The sequence below is a fragment of the Myxine glutinosa genome, chromosome 11 (genome assembly GCF_964187855.1).
Source record: "Myxine glutinosa chromosome 11, kmMyxGlut1.1, whole genome shotgun sequence".
In the NCBI taxonomy this organism is placed as follows: domain Eukaryota; kingdom Metazoa; phylum Chordata; class Myxini; order Myxiniformes; family Myxinidae; genus Myxine; species Myxine glutinosa.
This window is the reverse complement of record NC_136271.1, coordinates 136,106,053-136,127,403: the sequence shown is the minus strand read 5'-3', so window position 1 is coordinate 136,127,403 and position 21,351 is coordinate 136,106,053. Positions and strand designations below refer to the sequence as shown.

The window sequence follows — 21,351 nt, the reverse complement described above, 5'->3', positions numbered from 1 at the left end:
GTTGAACCTTGGTCACATGATTATTTCCCTACAGGAATAAGAAGATCCTGTAAATTAGTTGGAGACATATTCTCCTTCTGTTAAATTTTCACATCAAGGTGTTCCAGGCTGACGTAGTACCTTTGATATTCTCATCATACTTGTTACGACAGTATGTTGTGTGTGATATTTCTTGCTGCAGATGTTGGTTAAACAGCGAGCAGAGGGAGATGATCTTCTGGAAGCGACAGTGGGGGCCGGTATAACTACCCTCGAGGCTTGTGGGAAACAAAGTCGGCAAGAGCTTCAAAATGAGCTGCATTGTCTAAAGAGTGCTTGGGATGAGATTGCAACTTCGGCCTTGCATTGCCATAGGTAAAAATGGAGGAAGGAAGGTGGGAGTGAGTTAATCAGTCTGAGAGTAAAAATGATGTATACCCAAAAGAAGTAACGGTTCTTTTGGTTTTATGATGTCATACATTTCAATGCAGTAAAAAACTAGAACGGTACTCGGTGGAGCGCATACCTCCTCCAGGCTGAACAGTTTCTTTTATCCCACTGATAGGCCGGATCTGGATTCGGACCTGAACCAAAATCGAATCGGCTTGTTCTTGTCACCTAACCAACTCGTCCACCAAGTTTATTCATAACTCGTCCATAACTTTTTATAATATCATGTTATATAATCGCTTTTCGCTTGATCTCTCAATGGTGAAGAATTGCTTAAAAATTAAATAACTCTCGTATCCAAATCCATATTCAGATCTTCACCAAAATCGAATCATTTTGATCTTGTCACACACACTACATCTCTGTCAAATTTCGTCCGAATCCGTCCACAACCTTTTGAGATATCTTGTTCACAGACAAACAAACAGACAAACAAACAGACAAGGGTGAAAATATAACCTCCACCCACCTTTGGTGGCGGAAGTCAAAAAAAAAGAAAGAAAACGATGGAGGGGAAAACATGTGGCCTGGGAGGGAAAATTCCAAAGATTTCAATTCTCAAAATGGAGTACTTCCTTGTAGATATGAACATCTTGAGGGTACGTGAAGGTGTTTCTCAATGGCAGTCCTAACAATTATATTTTTTGATGTTCTACAGCCGTCTTGAATGGTTGTTACTACACTGGCAGAGCTACAGTGAGCGGCGTGATCAGATCTTGACATTCCTCACCACCCAGCGAGAGCAGCTCACATCGCTGACTGAGCCACAGCCTAATCTTCAGGCCAAGTTGGAACAGTTGGAGAGGTTGGGACTCCTCAATATATGCATCCACATTTTGTTTCTTACAGCCAAGGTTTTTTTTTTTAACATTTCCCCAGAGCCCCTTCACTCATTCATTTTGAATCCAGCTTTATCTAAGAATCCTACTTTTTGCCTTCAACGGAGATGGATTGTCTGTGTCCGTTTGCACTCACGCGAAGAACAGTACACATTGGTGGAGCTAGGTGACACACAGGAACTTGCGGGAAAATAAATCCACCTTGAGAGTTAGATTTCGCCCCCCCCCCCCCCCCCAAGGCATCTTTACGACCAGAGACTATTTAAAATTCCTGCAGTTTCTAGGCTCTGTAAAAACTAGGATTATATTTTCCTTCGAATTCCCTATCCTGGAGAGTGGAGCTTTGTTTGCACCAATAGTGTTTGTCATCATTGACATGTGACCTTTTGTCTGCTCATAGTTTATTCTGTCTGATTCGTCCCTTTGCATTCATCCGTCCTCCTTTGTTATTGGCTTGTGAACATACATTTTGTGGATATAGATATTTTATTTATTCATTAATTAATTCATTCATCCATTCATCCATCTATTACTTGATTGATTAATTGATTAATTATTCCCTGTTGTTATTGTTGTCTTCATGTTTTGTATGTATTGCATTTCCTCCTTTTTTGCATTTGTTGTGTTTATTTGTTTCTTCTGTTGTGCTATGATAAAGTTGGTGACAATAAGCATTTCCACATCCGGTCTTCGAAGGTGGTATGGGTACTTATCAAGATTGTTGTTGTTGTGGTGCTTGTTGTTAAAAAAACTGATGACCGGAAGCTCAGAATTTGAGGAAAATCAATTCACACACCATCAGAAAAATAATATACACACTATAATAATAATAATAATAATAATAATAATAATAATAATAATATATATAAACAGGTGACGATTGTCAGCATTGGAATCATATCGAAATATTTTGCCGTAACGCAGTGCTCAACAATAACGTTTTTGGGGATTGTCCTTCAGGGCAACCATTTCAAAATTTTGGGTGCCCAAAGTCAAATTTTGATTGGCCAGTCAAATTTTGGAGGCCCAACATCAAATTTTAGTTGCCCAAAGTCAAATTTTGGGTGCCCAAGTCAAATTTTGATTGGCCAAAGTCAAATTTTGGGTGCCCAAAGTCAAATTTTAGTTGCCCAAAGTCAAATTTTGGTTGCCCAAAGTCAAATATTGGGTGCCCAAAGTCAAATTTTGATTGGCCAAAGTCAAATTCTGGTTGCCCAAAGTCAATTTTTGGGTGCCCAAAGTCAAATTTTGGGTGCCCAAAGTCAAATTTTGGGTGCCCAAAGTCAAATTTTAGTTGCCCAAAGTCAAATTTTTGTTGCCCATAGTCAAATTTTGGTTGCCCAAAGTCAAATTTTGGTTGCTCAAAGTCAAATTTTGGTTGCCCAAAGTCAAATTTTGGTTGCCCAAAGTCAAATTTTGGTTGCCCAAAGTCAAATTTTGGTTGTGTGGGGAAAAAAAAAATCCAAAATTTTTTTTCACTCGTTTTCTGAATAACTTTCACTACAACAAATGGATAATTATACACACCAACAGCTATAAAATGGGAGAGAGCTCTAGCAGTGCTCATAGAAGCAGATGAGCATGAGATTCCCTTTCAGCATTTCTACATCCTGTCTATGAAGGAGGTAATGGTAGGTCTCTCGTCACAATGTTCTGCTTCAACACCTTGTCTTTTATCAGGTGCAAACCCGAAATGAGACAGCCTTTTCTGACTCATCATTGCTTCAGATGTTGAAAATGATTGATGGAGATGAAACATGAAATTTCGCTTGGCACAGGTTGAACCTCATTAATTATTCACCCCTTTCCCCATTGCATAGAATATTCCCCAAAACGTACTTGCATGAGCAAATTAACCTACAATAATATATAGATAGCATGCCACGTAACCGTGTTTTACAAACCGTTCGCCCCATTTCACAATTTTGATTTTCCTGTGAAATTATTTGAAATAATTATTTATGTTGATGCATGCGCTTTCCATACAAAACAATAATAATAATAATAATAATAATAAATATGAGTCTTTCAAATAAAAACATTAATTGGGTCATACATACATACATTTTAATTGGGTCATACATACATACATTTTAATTGGGTCATACATACATACATTTTAACGAAAATCACACCAATTCTTCTCATTTGGCGCAAACACTATTCAATTCCACAATCATAACTTGTTATGGTTTTGAAAATTACCACGTGAGCGTCGAGCAAGGTGTGTTAGTTCAGGTCAAATACAGGCTTAGTGAAGGACTGTATATAATCATGGAAAACACACACACACACACACACACACACACACACACACACACACACACACACACCGCGCTTTGATCGCGGAGTGTGACCAACAGGTATACACAATTATTACACAAACGCTACCTTCAGATTACCTTTGCACCTTCGCAAGCGCTCACGCGAACGATCATGCAGAACAACCACATTACTTTTATTATTGATTGAGGAGGGTGTTTAGAATATCAAAACATCCTTTTGTACATACATACTGTATTCCATATTGTTAATTTGGATGCTCGAGGCACAATAATGAGGTTGCCCGACCACCGGGAAACCAAGTCATTAGTTTGGTTGCCCGATGCCAAATTCTGGTTACCCTGGGCACCCGTCAATGCCAAATCTTGCATAATGCTAAAGGGCCTCGAAGACATGTGATGCTAAAAGGCCTCAAAATGAGTTTTTGACATTTCCCACTCCAAATTATTTAAATGTGGCTCTTGCTGCTTGCATTCAATATGAATTAAGGTTGGCTTTAAAAATGTGGATTGTTGTGAGTATGAAAGTGTTTTTTAAGGTTAATGGACGTGATTTCACATATAACACATGCATGACCAGGACATAAGGAGACATTGGTGTGCTTCTACATAAATTACAAGGACATTAGACAACAGACAAAGTCTCATAGAATCTGGGATTTGAACTTGGGGTCCAGCATCTTGATTATATGCTGAATCTACCATGACGCACGTTATTTGTTTCAATATTTACTTGTCAGAAACTGTCCTATTTTCACACCCCACTGTCCCTTGTGTGATACCGCTGTCTATGTTTGACGTGGTACATGTGTTCAGATCTTCCATTTAATGAAAACCTATGTTGGTTTCTAACTGCTCATATTGTCTCACGAGGAAGCACCCAAGCCTTCATTCAGGCTTTTAGTTCTGCAAAGTGTTTTGATGTTGGTGAAGATTGATGTTGCATTGTAATTTATTTTTGTTTTGTTTTGTTTAACATTGCAACATAATTCATGACTTCCGGTGATGCTTTCAACAGTAATCGTGCGCTGTTGGGTTGCGTGTTTCAGGTGCCAGTCGTTGTTACTTGGCATTAATTCTGCCTCCAAACCACTGGCCTGGCTCATCGATAAAGCTCGAGAACTCCACGATGCGACAGAAGATGCTTCCTTGCAGGAGGATGCAGACGGCAAACTAGGAGAAGCATTACACCTCACCGAGGCACAATATGAGGTGTGTGATGGGCCGAGACACTATCTCTGGACTTGAGAGAAAATCTCTTTGCTGATCGCACAAATGCTGTTGGTTTGCCAGAAAAACCGATCTCCTGTGTGTGGAGTGAGCAGGAGAGGTTGGAGGAGCTGAAGATGGCGGTGGATGTACACCAGCGTTACGAGGAGGCGGCAAAACGCATGGTGACGTTAACTGAAGAGGCCCATTTGGGACTATTGGCACAGCCAAAGGCCGAGAAACTCTGGCTGGAGGAACTATCTGAGGTCTGTGAATCAAAAGGTCTATAACTATGCCGTTGGGACTCGAACCGTGTAGCTAATGCACCACCATGGCAATAAAATAGCCTAGTGAAGGTCTTTGCGGAGAATTTTAAAAATAAGTCGTCTGCTTACCTAGCACAAACAATTCGGCTGGTCCTGCTCTTTTTGAAGCTCGTAGAGAGACTTATAAAAGTGTAATTTACGAGCCACTTTTACAGGATCACCATTGATTCTCTGTTGTCTTTTCATCAAATTTGTCAGATGGCGTCCGTGCCCCATATAAAGCCTGAACATCAGATGTCGATAATGATGGCGACATTGAAGTCGTTACCATGAGTGTCATTTATGAAGAGAGGGGCATCTAAAAAAAATATCACTTATCCTCCTTGTAGCTTACCATACAACACCGGAACGATTGTATTTCATCCCTGTGATCACAAAGAAAAACATCACATGACTGGTTGAAAGCGATGATCTATTCAACCTCCTAGATATGATTGACTGATCACAGAAATTCTACCAATAGGATACATGTGATGGCATTTGATCTTAAACCATGAAGAATGGCTTCTTTTTTTTTACACAAAAATATATATATATATTTTTTGATACAATCTGTTGCTATTTCGGTGTTTGCAGATTATAAGTAGGCAGCTGGTTATGCTCTACCTCCCTTGGTCACCAAGAGGAGCTGCCACCCTCTACTTGAGGCCTTGTAAAATATTTTCGGTCTGTGACTGCAGATGTATCTGTGAGTTATGAAACAGTTTTGAACGATTATATTTTCGTTGTTAGGAGCTTCAAAAGGTGAAAGCTGTTGGTGATAAGACCCTGGATGAGGCGGGCAAGCTGGCGGAACGTACTTGTTCACACATGGCACCCGAGGGCCAATGGGAGCTCCAGGCAGAGGTTTTGGGCCTACAACAGGCCTGGCTAGCTCTGTGGGGAAGTCAAAACAAAGAAAGCGGAGGAGGTAGGATTTTTGGGACATTTTCCATTTTCAAACATTATATTAGAATAAATGTGAGACAGTATGATGTATATTATGTTTAGATAATTTGTCCATTTTCTGGGTACTATTTGTGCAGCCCATATATTAATATGTAGACACATTTATTGATATGTGTGGGCAAAAGTTTATTATTGCGTGACAATCAGTACACACAGCATGAACATATCACTTATAACGGAAGCATGGTTATTATTATCACTATTAATATATATATATATATATATATATATATATATATATATATATATATATATATATATATATATATATATATATATATATATATATATATTTCAACAAATCCAACAATAAAACCTATGGTTAAACTGTATATTTAATGCTTATATAAAGGACATCTGTTTTATAACTGTTTTGGGTTTGAGGAGAGTTTTGGCGAGAGAAGTTACTTTCTGAAAAAAGACTTCATAATTTGATAAATATACTTCAGTCTTACTTTCGAACTGTCTAGCCTGATTTGAATCTCGACCCAGCTACAAACTGTCACCCTGGTGTTTCGCACATAGGGCGATTCATCATTGTGTGCGCTGCCTCTCAGAAGGACATTGAGCCAAAGTCCCATCTGCCAGTACTGGTCGTTGGTGGACGTTAAATATGTAATGGTGTCCTTTTTGAATAGTAGACAAGTTAGTGCAGGCACATTGATCAAATTACTAATTCCCGCCACCTTCGGTCGACGTCAGGCCTGGCCAGCTAGTATGTAAAAGACATGGGCCAAAACGGTCCCTGGCCAACCCCACAGGAAGGTGGGAATAATTGGAGCCACTAAAGAGGTAGTCGTCGTAGTCGTAGTAGTAGTAGCAAGTAGCAACTAGTAAGTAGTAGTAGTAGTAAGTAGTAGTAGTAGTATCCCGACATTCGCGGACTCTGTGTATTTGCGATTCATAAGATATTGTGACCTGCTTCCACATTTGTGGCTCTGTGCTTCGCGTATTCACAATTTTTCACGGCCGCAAAAAATATATTTGATTGGGAACCACGAGTGATTATTTAATTATATATCTGTTGTTTAGTTTTTTTATGATCCTTTTAGTATGATTCGACATGCTGCCCTATCTAATACCAACCATTGAAAATGGTTTAAAATACGATAATACTGTATAAAATACATTTAGTCCATGTAATATACAGTACTGCTTTATTGGTAGGCCTAAGCCGTTGTGAGGCATGCTCTCGTGAGATCACGGTCGATCCCGTCCGAGTGTGAAGTGCATATGGTCATTCACAGAACATGGAACCAAACCACAAATATAGAATCGGCACATATCATTACATTACAGTCCTCACACAATTAAAGTGTGTTCCCAAAAGCACGTCTTGATCCAGAAAATAGTTGCTGTTTGAACATTTCAGAGTTTAAGCTTGAAGAAAGATATGGTATTCTGTATTACCTTTTGAAGATAGACAAAAACAACAACAACAACAGGTATTTTAAGGCCATTTTCCCTGCTAGAGCGGGGGTTAGCCTTATGGGCCCCATGACAATCTTCTCAATTTTGCCCTATTTTCTGCATCTCTCCTTGTTAACCCCCTTGCCCGCATTTCTTCTTCCACCACATTTAGCCAAGTCTTTCTCGGTCTTCCCCGTACGCTACTTCCTTCTACATTCATTTCCATCATTCTTCTCAACAAGTCACTTTCATCCTTCCTCAACACATGACCAAACCATCTCAACCTGTTTCTCTTCACAGCATCCATCACAGGCTCTATTCCCATCATCTTTCGCAATTCATCATTTGTCTTCCTCTCTCTCAACGATACTCCACACATCCACCGAACCATTCGCATTTCCGCCCTTTCCAGCCTTCGTTGCAGCTCTACATTCATTACCCATGTCTCGCTCCCATAAATCATAACACTTCTCACACATGCAGCATACACCTTTCTCTTCAGCTTCAACGACACTCCCCTCCTCGTCAGCACGCCACTGAGTTCCCGAAACTTCTTCCATGCACATCTCACTCCAGCAACTGTCGCCGAGTCTGATCCACCTTCTCCATTCAGCATGTCTCCCAGGAATGTCTTTTGAAGATAGACATTGAGTTTAAATTGCATACCATAATTTGAAACGTCCTGGCATCACAGTCTTTGTGTTAGAATCCAGGGGGGGCTCAAAGCGCTCCTCCATTTATATAAGGCATTGTTTCTCTTTGTGCAGCTTTTACATGGGGACTGAAAATTGGTTTCTCGGCTTCTACTGGACGAAATCGGCTGCAAATTTCACAAGTAAATGCTTTGTACTTTGAGGTAATATGTTCCAAATTTCAGCAACGTCCGTTTCCGCATTCTTGAGTTTATTAAGAAAACCCTCGAATCCTTGTTGGTGTCTGTCAGTCCGTCCGTCCGCCCAAAATGTGTTAGCACTAATTTCTCAAAGGCTATACATTTAAACTAGCTAAAACTTGGAATATACATCGGCTATACATTGAAGCTCGCTGAAACTTTGAATATAAAGGGGCGTCAATTTTATTCATACAGCTGCATGAATAAGTAAACGTATTTTATTTGCCAGATGTAAGATGCGTCTTATGTGAACCTTTCTAGAGAATTACTTGGTTTCCTCACAAGAACATAAGAGTAGTCCAACATGCACATGAGATTTTTTGAATGTCCCTTATTTTCTATCATCTGGCATTTTCCACAAGCTATGGAATGTCCCGTCTTTTCTATAGTTTGCCACATGGCACATCACATATAAAGGGACCTTTTTCTATGCCCCTGGCATTTTTCCCAAAAATTTCATATAATTTTACATCCAAAATAAAAGTTCATTTTTACTTACGTACCATGACCCAGCCTCGCTGATCGGCGCAAGGTAAATCTTGCTCTGATCAGCGAGGCTGGGTCATAGTAAGTAAAAATAAACTCTTATTTTGGATCCAAAATAAAATAAAATTCTAACACGAGGACTGTGATGCCAGTACGTTTAAAATATGCAATTTAAACTCAACATCTATCTTCATAAGATAATACAGAATACCATATCTTTCTTCAAGCTTAAACTCTGAAATGTTGAAACAGCAACTATTTTCAGGATCAAGACGCACTTTGGGGACCACATAATATGGAAACAAATCAAATGGTTCATTTTCGATAAGTAACATGACACGAACAAAAGAGCTAACATTTTGGAAAGGTTTACAGTATTTTTATTTTTTATTTGTAAGCATTTTAAATTAAACTGTAATGATGTGCATTCGTCTTGGTAAAATTTTAAAGTTTTCCTTCTGAATCACGAACCGCCGGGAGCCGATCCTCATTTTTCCCATTGAAACAATCGCTGACATTCGCAGATTCGACATTCGCGGCATTTTTTAGGAACGTATCCTCCGTGAATGTCGGGGTTCGACTGTATACTGTTGTGTTTTTTTAATCAATGAAACAACTTAAAAATTAACCATGCACAAGTTTTAAACGATTGTATGGAACATTATACCTTGCTTGAACCAACCCCAGCAGAGGCTGGTGAATCTGAAGTAGATGAGACAACTGTATCCTGGGAGCGATTTTTGGACAGCCTCAAGCACACGGCCACAGAAAAGGATGCTATCGTCGAGCGAGTGGCTGCATGTGAACAACTAGATGGGGATGCAGATGTCTTACAGGCTTGGAAAATGAGCAAGGTGATTAATGTTATTCCAAGATTGAGGAATCGTAACCCTCCTGCCAGCCACAGCCCGACCTCCCAAGACTTGTTTTGCAAATGGTGCAAAAGTGCAATACTCGCCTTTGAGCTGTCTAGTGTGAGTTTGATTACTGAGCCGACTAGAAACTGTTGATTAGTATTTTTCAGGCAGGGTGTTGCATCCGAAAGTGCACCGTCCCTTTGGTGGACGTTAAGCTGGATGTCCCATCCGCTAACATTAGATGGTGAGCATTAACGATCCCACTACATCTTTCTTGAAGAGAAGGCGAGCTAAGGGCTGGTACCATGAAAAATTACAAAGTAATTCGCAAAACACCTCCAGTCGAATGTGAGACCTGGTCAGCTGGTTTGTGAAAGACTTGGGCCAAAAATGATTCTCAGCCGACCCCACATGAAGGTGGGAATAATTGAGGCCATTATAGTAATAGTATCATCAAATTGTACAATGTACTCGTAGCTCGTACCCAATGATATCATCATTGGCAAAACAAATGAAAATAAATAATAGGCTGGCACCATCACGGTATTTTACATGATTCAAAGTGGCTTCTGCAAAAAAAGGTTGGAAGAACTAATCCGTTTTTTATTTGATACGTTTTTAATAATACGCAATACTAATACGTTCTCAACTTGTTTACACTTAATCGATGTAAACGTTTCTTTGCTTTTTGTAATAATTTAAGTAATAACGTAATATTTGCGTTAGAGAAAAAAAACAAAAAAAACACCTAGCATCCTTTCCAAATCTACCGGCAATCTAAATGATTTCATTTAAAAGTATACTAGATAATACCCTCTTGTTACCCAGCTTTTGGATCGCAGGGCATTTCATTTTGCTGCAGTTCAGGTGTGCAGGTGGGAGGATAGCCGAGATCAGGGGCCGGAAACCCAAATGCCAAGAAGGGCCATTTTTTCAAATTTGGTCAAAAAAGCAATATCTTAAGAACTGCAATGAATGGAACCCATCTTAAAAAAAAAAAAAATAGGGCCGCGGGTCCTGAACTCACTTGGATCAGGAGCAACCGTCAACGATGGCATAAAATATCGGAATTTTGTTCATACGCAGAATCTGGTTACGTGATTGGTTGAATTGAAGCTGCGAGACACCTCTGCTCATTACAGCGATACATGTTCTCGATGCTGATCACAGAATTCCCTGCCAATCGGATATATTTTCCTGTTTATTATTGCCAAAGTTCTCAATTATTATTTTATCCTTTCATAACACTCACATGTATTTTGCTGAAAATTGATAGAAAAAAGGTGGTTTGATCAATCAGAGTCGAAAGCCGCACATAAGTACTTAAGAGCCACATTAGCCTCTGGAGTTGGAGGTTGCCGATCCCCGGCCTAGAGGTATACGCATTCGCCTCTGAGCCGTCCAGCCTGGGTTCGAATCCAGACCCAAAGATAAACTCACCTGGTGTTTCACATGCATTCATCAGTACGCTTTGGCTCTCGCTGGACATTAAACTGGGCGTCCCGTCTTCCAGCATTAGGTGTGTGTTAAAAACCCCATGGTGTCCTTCGCGAAGAGTAGGTGAACTATCTACGCTGGTACCGCTACACTAGCTAAATTCCAAATTCCTTCTCTAAGCTATGAGGGGCACTACATCAGTGGCACAGCTGCACCCCTGGCCAATGATGCTACCTGCAGCCATGTGCTGCATATGAAAGAAAAAGAAGATCAGGTGTGGAGTCGCTTTGTAATGCGAGGATAAAGCCGTACGAGATCATACGTATGGCATGAGCAATCCAGATCGTTTTCAAGCCCATGAGCAATTTAAGCTTCAGCTTTTCATAACAGAATCATGTGGATCCTTATTGTTTTGTAATACTTTGTAATACTCGAGGTCAAAACCTCAAGTTTATCCTTTATTGGATTGTTGTATTTGACAGGAACTGGAGAGTTCACTCAAGAGTTTGACGATGGAGCTCAATGGGTTGAAGGTCCAGTTGCAGAACTTACGGACACACGATGGACCAGAGATTGGCAAGGCATCTCAATCACTCATCATCCTGGTTGCAGATCACCTGAGGTTTGCTCTAACTTACCTGGAATGTATTTTATGCAATAAACACAAATCATTAGTCAGCAACGAATGTATTTATTAGCGTTTATTTTTGTTAGTAATTCACTCTATGTGTAGGGCTGATATGATAGTATACTCGTCGCTAAGCTATCTAGGGTTTGAATCCCGACCCAGCTATGAACTGTCATCCCGGTGTTTCGCAGGCAGGGTGATTCATCAATTGGTGTACCGTCCCTAGGATGGACGATAAACTGACGTCCCATCTGCCAGCGTTTGCTGGTAGACGTTAAAGACCCCATGGTGTCCTTCATGAAGAGTAGGTGAGTATCACAGGCACTATGGCCAAATTCCAAATTCCTGCCTTAACCAGCAGAGGGCATTGCATCAGCGGCACAGCCACGCCCTTCAGCTAATGATGCTGCATATAAATGAAGAAGACTTTGGGGGTTTGTCCTTCTGTCCAAGTATAATGTTGGGGATACATTTTCCTGAAATATTGCAGAAAATGTCTCGGTTTGAATAATTGTTCATGTGAGCCTCATAGGGGGAGCTTGCACAATGCACACACAGTGCCTTCAGAAAGTATTCACACCCCTTGATTTTTTTTCACATTTTGTTGTGTTACAGCCTCAATTTAAAATAGATATAATTGAGATTTTTTTTTGTCACTGGTCTGCACAAAATACCCCACATAATGTCAAAGTGGAATTCTTATTTTTACAATTTTTTTTCCAAAGTTAATTAAAAATGAAATACAGACATATCTCATTTACTTAAGTATTCAACCCCCTGAGTCAATACTTCGTAGAAGCGCCTTTGGCAACAATTACAGGTTCGAGTCTTCTTGGATATGTCTGTATCAGCTTTGAACATCTGGATTTTGGGAGTTTATCCCATTCTTCCTTGCAGATTTGCTCAAGCTCTGTCAAGTTGGATAGGGAGTGTCGGTGAACAGCAATCTTCAAGTGTTTCCACAGACTCTCAATGGGATTCAGGTCTGGGCTTTGGCTGGGCCACTCAAGGACTTTCACGTTTCTTGTTCTGAATCCATTCCAGTGTTGCTTTGGCTTTATGCTTGGGATCATTGTCCTGTTGGAACAAAAATCTTTGCTGCAATCTAAGGTCTTTTTCTCTCTGAAGCAGGTTCTCCTCATGGATTTGCCTGTATTTAGCTCCATTCATTTTTCCCTCTATCCTTACAAGTCTCCCAGTCCCTGCCGCTGAAACACATCTCCAGAACATGATGCTGCCACCACCATGCCTCGCGTTAAGGATGGTGTTAGATCGGTGATGAGCTGTGCTTTGTTTCTGCCAGACGTAGCGCTTTGCATTCTTTGCAAAGAGTTCATTTTTTGTCTCATCAGCCCACTTAATTTTTTGCCTCATGTCCTCAGAGATGTTAAAGTAACTTTTTGCAAAGTCCAGACTTGCTGTCATGCTCCTTTTTCTCAGAAGTGGCTTCCATTTCGACACTCTCCCATAAAGTCTAGATTTGTGATGTGCTGCAGAGACTGTTGTCCTTCCATTTCAGCCAAGGAACTCCCTAGTTCTGTCAGAGTGGTCATTGGGTTCTTTCTCACCTCCCTGACCAAGGTCCTTCTTGCCCGGTTGCTCAGATGGCCAGCTCGAGGAAGAGTCTGGGTCGTTTCACATTTTTTCCATTTCCTTATGATGGAGCTCATTCTGCTGTTGGGAACTTCCAACACTGTAGAAATTATTTTATACCCTTCCACAGATCTATGCCTCCTCACAATTCTATCTCAGAGTTCTACGGACAGTTCCTTGGATTTCATGGTGGAGTTAATTGCTCTGACATGCATTGTCAACTGTGGACCGTATATAGAAAGGTGTGTTTCTTTCTAAAGCATGTCCAATTAATTGAATTGGCCACAGATGGACTCCAATGTGGAGACATCTCAAGGATGATTAAAGTAAATTGGATGCACCTGAGCTTAATTTGGAGTGTCATAGCAAAGGGGTTGAATACTTATTGACTCGAGACATTTCAGTTTTTCGTTTTTAATTATTTTAAAAAAAAATTCTCCATAACAAAATTCCACTTTGACATTGTGGGGATCAGTGATCAGTGACATTGTGTAAATGTGTATATCAGTGACAAAAAATCTCAATTTATTATATTTTAAATTCAGGCTGTAACACAACAAAATGTGAAAAATATCAAGGGGTGTTAATACTTTCTGAAGGCACTGTACATCACCTGTAGCAGAATAACAATAGGAGACAACGGAAAAATCAACACACGTCGTTCATTTTTTTCATAAAACTTTTTTACAACAATAATCATTTATTGAACAGAAACGGCAGGTTTTGGCTTAGCGGTTAGGGTGCCGGCTTGGGATCCTAGGATCCTGGGTTCGAATCCCGGTCGATCGCTGAATTAACGCCAGGGGGGTTGACTCAGCCTGTCATCCTTCCGAGGTCGGCAAATTGAGTACCAGCTTGCTGGGATGAATGATCACGGTGAGTACCCCGATTTAGAATAGGTACACCGTATCCCTGCGCATCGTAAGAGCGTGACCAAGGGTTGGCGTCAGGAAGGGCATCCGGCCATAAAAACATTGCCTCAAACAGGGAACCATGATTGTCATGGGGCCCACAAGGCTAACCCCCGCTCTAGCAGAGAAAATGGCCTTTAAAGGATCATTCATTCATTCATTCATTCATTTCATTCATTCAAACGTCTAAAATAGTTGTACTGTATATCTAAAGTTCGAGTTTTAATAACTTGTAAACGAGTAACTGATTTTATGAAAACCTGTATCATGACTGGGCTCTGTTTTTCATGGAGGTTTAGACCATTTCAGCCAATGGTCCACATCAGTAGATCTATGACCTCAGCTGTGTCTGTACACTCAGTCAAATTGGCAAGGCAATCTCACGTTCAAACTCTAGAATATGTATAGTGTTGTAGTCATTAGATTCGTCCCAGTTGCCCTGTCCGAATCCCGAAGAATTGCATCAAATTGTCCTCGCATAATTCAATTACCTGACTCCTGTTCTTTCCTGCAGCCGTAGACATCAAAAATTGTGTGAAAGGGAAGCATCTCTACTTGAACCAACACTGTCAAAAACACATTTTCTCACTTAACTTTACCCCACTCTCATGTGGTTCTATGTAACCAATTTATCCGCCTCAATTCGGTGCTCTATCATTTTGGGCCTGGTGCATGGTTGTCCTATCCAGCCCACAGACTATATATGTATATTGTATATACATATATATATATATATATATATATACATATATATATATATATGTATATACAATATATACACACACAGTACGTGTACACTAGGTTCCTGCCAAAAAAACAGGTGTGGTTTTTAAATTATTATTATTTATTTTTTTCAGACTGAACAGACGGGTCACCTTGTTACGTAAGGAGCAGGAAACCAGACTAATGGCCTTGTACAAGGATTCTCTGCGTTCCTTCCGGCTTTGTCTCACAGACGACCACCATCCCAACATGTCGGATGGAGAAATGCTGGTGGATATTCTATTTTGTTATATCATTATACTGTACATGCATATCCATTTGGGAGTTTTACCAGAATTGAATGGGAGCAGCAAATGTGTTATGGTCTGTATTACAGACCATGTGATTAGTAAACCTAAGTTGACTGAATATTCTCATGTCTGTAGTTGATTAGCTTGAAGTTAATTGGTCGACTCGCTGCTTTCCTGGTGAATGGGTAATAAACACCAAACCTTTTAGTCAGTTTGATATCTTTGTGATATTTGTCTGCAGGCAGCATCGAAGAGCCAACTAGCACAGGTGTGTGAGCGAGGCGAGTCGTACTGCGCCACGCTCACACCTGAAGCTGCAGCCAGGGTCATGGCGGAAATCAGTGCATGTCACGGTGATCTAGAGAACTGGAAGTACAAGTCCCTAAGGAGCTGGGCATGTACCGAGCAAGATGTCATGTTGGTGAGTTCTTATGACGGGCATAGTCAAGTGAATAAAACTATGCTGTCATGCTTTCATCATTTTCATATATATATATACATACACACACACACACACACACACACACACACACACACACACACACACACACACACACTCGGAAGTACGACCCGTCGCTTCGTTGATGGGAATACTAAGGGAGGGGGGAGAGAGAAAGAGAAATGAGTGGGGGGGTGGGGGGGGAGAGAGGAGGGAGAGTGGGGGGAGGGGAGAGAGAGGAGGGGGGAGGAGGAGGGAGAGGAGTTGGGGGGGGGGGGGAGGGAAGAGAGGGGAGAGGGGAGAGGAAGAGAGAGGATGGGGGCAAGGAAGGTGAGGAAGAGACTGTATAGTGTCACCACAATCAGAGTTTGAAGTTGTATTACTTGAAACCTCCTTATCATTACTCGTCAGTAAACGACTATCTCAGTATTCTGGTGTATTTTGTGTCAATGACAGTAAATAAAGTGTTTTTACTTTCTAACCATGTCTGGGAAAAATAAATAATTTGATGTCGCCTCTAACTTGCCACATGTCGTGTCAAAATCTGCCCTCCTGAGGGACTAATTCATTGATATGACCGAAAGAGGTCACAGTTGAGATGTTTATCGTCATCACCATGTAATGAATCCGGGGTGTGTTCAGTTACCAAATTTCTTGGAGAGCACTCGCCAAGTGGTTGGCTGAAGCACTCATGCAAGTCCTCCATTCAAAACCTTTGATAAGGAACGGCTCAATCCGTTTGTTATCTGTCTATGTGTTTTCTCAATCACGAATTGTCAATGCAGCTCCACAAACCAAGCGGATCCCTTCCGACGACAAGATGGTACACCTCGTGGCCATCGTCAGAGTGACGCATGATTGAAAAATTACTGGCGTCTCCAAAGCCAATCAGTGCAAGCTCATGATCCTCACATGCCATGAGAGAGAGAGAGAGAGAGAGAGAGAGAGAGAGAGAGAGAGAGAGAGAGAGAGAGAGAGAAAGAGAAAGAGAAAGAGAAAGAGAAAGAGAAAGAGAAAGAGAAAGAGAAAGAGAAAGAGAAAGAGAAAGAAAGAAGAGGAAGGGAGGAGTAGGTTGTGCCCTGTGGTTTTGAGAGCTCCGTGGTTCAGAGGGGAGATCGCGCTCTGCTCTGTAGACCTGAGAGCTCCGTGGACCCGGGCGGCATGACCGTCATTGAAGACGCGCGACCATTACAATACGTTTTCTCGAATGATTTATGATATTGTAAAGTTTGAAAAAAAAATCGTTACTATACCTGGCAATCCTTTTATTTTCATAATTGGAAGTTTCTTTGAAGTTAATGCTTCATACATATTTGAGGTACCTGCTTAATTTGCAGGAAACATTCTCTGTTTGTAATAATGACTTTCGTCCAAAATTATTGTTCAGTTCTATAGTTGAGGTAGACTTTTGTAACTATTCATATGGCTGTTATAAACTCAATTTGGATTGTGTTTCACAGTAATGGCCCATGGAATCTTGAATTTATTTATTTCAATTTTGGTCCATTATTTTTTTATTTTTTTTGTATACAAGGTCGAGGCTCGTGAAAGAGCTAACATTAATCACGCAAAAAGTCAAACCGACACATAAAATACAAAATAAGGGGAGCGGTAGACAAGATGAGGAGAGAGGAGGAAGGACACAAACACAACATTTGAGAGCAGGGACATCGAGAGATCTGTGGGAGGGAGAGGGCTTTGGGGTGGGGGCGGCATGGGAAGGGAGGGGGGTGGGAGAGGTATAAAACATATGGACACTGCAAGGACTTCCAGGAAAGAAGTTGGAATTTCAAAAAAGTGGATCTGGGGTGAATTAGCGGGGGTAGAAAATATCAAGGTTTTGGATGGGGATGGTGGTGAACAGCTGTTTTAAAGACCTGGAGGGAGGAGTGGGATTGAAGGGAGTGAGGGAGTTTGTTCCAGAGGCGGGAGAAAAGAGGAATGAAAGAGTGAAGGTGAATAGAGAGTCTTGATTTTGGCAGTTTAACCATAATAGGGTTGCTGGCAGATCTTGTGCGACCTGTAGGAATATTTGGGGGACAGAGCACAGAGAGAGCTGTTTTATTTGTTGTTTTATTTGTTGCTTGTACAGGTTGTTTTATTGTTGTACATTTATTTATTGTACAGGTTGTTTTATTGTTTTTTAGGTTGTTTTATTTGATTTGTTGTCTTCATTTCAATTTCAATTTGGTTGTCTTCATTGCCTCTTCTATCTTTCTTTGTTTGTTTTATTACTTTATCCGTTCTTCATTTCACCAGATGCTTTTGATTACCACCAACAGGAATGTGATGCAGTGTCAGCATATGGTGTTCTCGATGTGGATCGGGGGGAAGGTCACATGGAGGAAAATCCAGAGCAAAGGAAAGAGGACGTTCCAGAACGTATCTCTTCTGGCTCAAACAATGAAGTATTCCACTCGGTGGGTTTTATTAACTGTTGCTCTTTCTCATCTCCAATCCTACTTTCTTGTGCATGACTCATAAATAGTACCATAGAGATCACTACTCTGCAAAAATGTCCATATGGATTTGCAATAGTTTCCATCAACATAGTCTTGGAAAGTGGTATTTCAGACTTGAGCTCTCATCAGCAATACACTGCAACAGTTCTTTCAAAGTTGAGCAAACAATCTCTCTCCCCTTGAGCTCATAAAAAATGCAGCATGCTACAAATGTAAGGGAGTGGAAACTACAAAAACGTTCTTTGGAAATACAAAATGACATAAATGTAGAAATACAAGGAGACAGAGTAAATTATAATGCAAGTAAAAAGATATATATAGATAGAATGAGAATCTGTGTGTTGTGTTGTGTTGTCTTGTCACTGAACTACTTTCTCAAACTTTTTATGCACATATCTCTCCCGTCGGTATGTCTGAAGGGTATTTTTTTGCAAAATTTTCCAATTTTTTATTTATTTATTTTTGGAATTTTTTCGGGAAAAAAAAGAAATATATATTTTTGGAAATTTTTTCGGGTTTTTTTTTTTTCAACTTCAATTGTTTATAAAATGTGATATCACGTATATTACAAATACATTTGCACAAAATAATTGTTTGAATTATGATTGGTTTAAACCATGACAAAACGGCAACTTTTGCACTTATGTTTGATAGATAAATTGATAATTTGATAAGTACTTACTTTTTCCACATGCAAAATTTGCATTTATGTTTATTTAAATTATACAATGGACGACAAAATGTAAATGTTTCATGATATTTGTTATATTATATCACCTTTATCTATCAATATTGTTGAAATGAAGATCAAATAGCTATATGTTGAAATATGTTGAAAAAATCAAAACTCTACATGGGGTGTACTTACTTTTTCATGTGACTGTATCTCGAGCATTATCCAGTCAGTAGCTTTCCAGCAGGCCATCTTGATCCTGAGTTGGAGAATTCAAAGAGAAAGCTTGGGGGCAGACTGGCCCCAACTGTGTACTTTTGAGATAAGGCCAAATGGCCTCTTCCTGTGCCAAAGTTCCTTATTATTAACACCAAAGGAGTACTGACCTTGAAAGATTACTTTAGTGCACTCAATCATATTTGGCCCTGGATGTGGGGTATCCCAGTTTAATTCTCAAAGGCTCATTTTTGATTGACCTTTTGTAGGCCAATGAAGTTTGGACAAAACATTTCAACAATGCTCTCGGACAATAATTTTCAGGAAATACATATATCTTGTCAAATGGTTTTATTTAGGTTTTAGTAAGTATCTGACCGGTTTTGTGAATGTCAAGGCCTTTTAAGAAGAGTTATTGAAGGAGAAATCTCTATATACCTTCCTTTGTGAAGGATCATTCATAGTGGTGTCGATATGTATCGAGTACGGCAAAATCTAGAGGGTAGACCTAATAAATGTAAGAAAACCAGAAATTTGCATTGAGATTGTAGGTAAAGTCGAGATTACAGAAGGAAAATGATGGGATAACTGAAAGATGAGCTGGTACTGTACTTTTTAAAATCTATTGGACCACTCTTGATGATCGCTTGAAGTCCCATTGTCAACCCCAAAAGTACTCATTCCATTTTTTTCCCCCTTTCTCACACCTGATTGTCACTCTTATCCTACTCTTTCTCTTCATTTATTTGTAAGTTGTGACTCATCACCATCTAGTATTGTAGTGTCAACCCCCATTCCTACTCATGGTCCTTGATTCTCTTGTTAGCCTCTTCTTGTCTGTGCATCCTATGTTCGCCTGCACCCTGCCACACCATTAGACCTCCACTGACCTTCTATCCTCTGGTTCTTCCACGTGCCTTTATATCTGTACTGAAAAAAGATAATTTTGCAGATCCATCACTAATAATACTGGGCTGACCCCCTCCTATAATCCTAGAGGTATGCACATTCGCCCCTTAAGCTGTCTAGCCTTGGTTTGAGTTCCGACCCAGCTATAAACTGTCATCCCGGTGTTCCACAGGCAAGGTGATTCATCAATGTGTGTGCCGTCCCTTATATGGACGTTAAACTGGGCGACCCATCTGCCAGCAATAAATGGTGGACGTTGAAGATCCCCCGGTAAATTTGTCAAGAGTAGACGAGCTATTGCCCGCACCTTGAAGAAATGACAAATTCCCACATTAACGTACAGGGGGAATTGCATCAGCAGCACAGCAGTGATCCCAGCAAAAATGGGATGCAAATCCGCAGGCACGTGCTGCATACGAAATACAATGAAGAAGACTAACAACACTGAAGCCTCTTGGACTGTGCAGTCATTGATACTTTTCTTCTGTCCCAAAGGATTGGTCCATTTCTGCTGGTGCCGGCTCCACAGCTTGGCAAGAAGGTCTTGGACATGATGAAGGACCAGATGTGAGTCTTTCTATTTTATCACGTGTCTTTGTCTTTGAAGAGATTTCTCTGTGTGTTTCTTTTCATAATTCTCACCAGGGTCTGGCTGTATCTTCCTCAAAGATCATAAAATATATAACGATGTATTTTGGCCTATTGAGATGATTGATTGGGCTGACAGAATGGTCGAGAGACACTCGCACTCGCTCTAAGCTGTCGAGCTTGGGTTTGAATCCCGACCCATGCTACAAACGGTCATTCTGGTGTCTCCCAGGCAGGGTGATTCATCAATGTGTGTGCCGTCCCTCGGATGGACATTACACTGGGCGTCTCGTCTACCGGCATTTGTTGGTGGACGTTAAATATCCCCATGGTGTCCTTCATGAAGAGTAGGTGACCTATGAACGGCACCATGGGCAAATTACAAATTCCTGCTCCAACTACTCGGTAAAGCATCAGTCCTGGCCAGCCGGTTCATGAAAGACTTGGGTGAAAATCTCCCCCCAGCCAACTCCACAAGAACATGGCAATAATTGTAGTCGTTAAAGAAGAGGAAGAGATAATAAATTAAAATCCATTACTTGACACATGATGACGCTTAGTCGACATAAAAGTCATTAAATTGGAAACGAGCTGCTGGATACTTATTTCCATCTCCATTGTGGATCCACTTTAGGAAAGCAGATCAGGAGGTAGATGGGTCTCACATAAAAAAGTAAGGGCAGATAAATACTCAGAATAATATCATAGATAATTGTTAATATGATCTCAACAAACTGCCCCACTTAAGTTACAATCAGGTGTTTTTACTTTTCACTCGGCAATTGCAAAAGTCATTCTGGATAG

At 40.4% G+C, this 21,351-nt stretch overlaps 1 protein-coding gene across 6 annotated transcripts in view; it reads left to right on the top strand.

Annotated features, from left to right (window-relative positions):
• LOC137436831 (nesprin-3) overlaps window positions 1–21,351 on the top strand; it is a 97,312-nt gene that overhangs the window by 36,504 nt on the left and 39,457 nt on the right. For 3 of the 6 annotated variants that reach the window (XM_078787162.1, XM_068130984.2, XM_078787161.1), the window contains 11 exons: window positions 182–354; window positions 1,088–1,234; window positions 4,600–4,762; window positions 4,876–5,025; window positions 5,818–5,995; window positions 9,509–9,675; window positions 11,598–11,737; window positions 15,105–15,240; window positions 15,502–15,681; window positions 17,982–18,119; window positions 20,455–20,526. In XM_078787162.1, the coding sequence (XP_078643288.1) occupies window positions 182–354; window positions 1,088–1,234; window positions 4,600–4,762; window positions 4,876–5,025; window positions 5,818–5,995; window positions 9,509–9,675; window positions 11,598–11,737; window positions 15,105–15,240; window positions 15,502–15,681; window positions 17,982–18,119; window positions 20,455–20,526 (1,644 nt within the window). The remainder of the gene's footprint in view (window positions 1–181; window positions 355–1,087; window positions 1,235–4,599; window positions 4,763–4,875; window positions 5,026–5,817; window positions 5,996–9,508; window positions 9,676–11,597; window positions 11,738–15,104; window positions 15,241–15,501; window positions 15,682–17,981; window positions 18,120–20,454; window positions 20,527–21,351) is intronic. The other 3 variants (XM_068130983.2, XM_078787163.1, XM_078787164.1) reach the window with 2 other exon arrangements.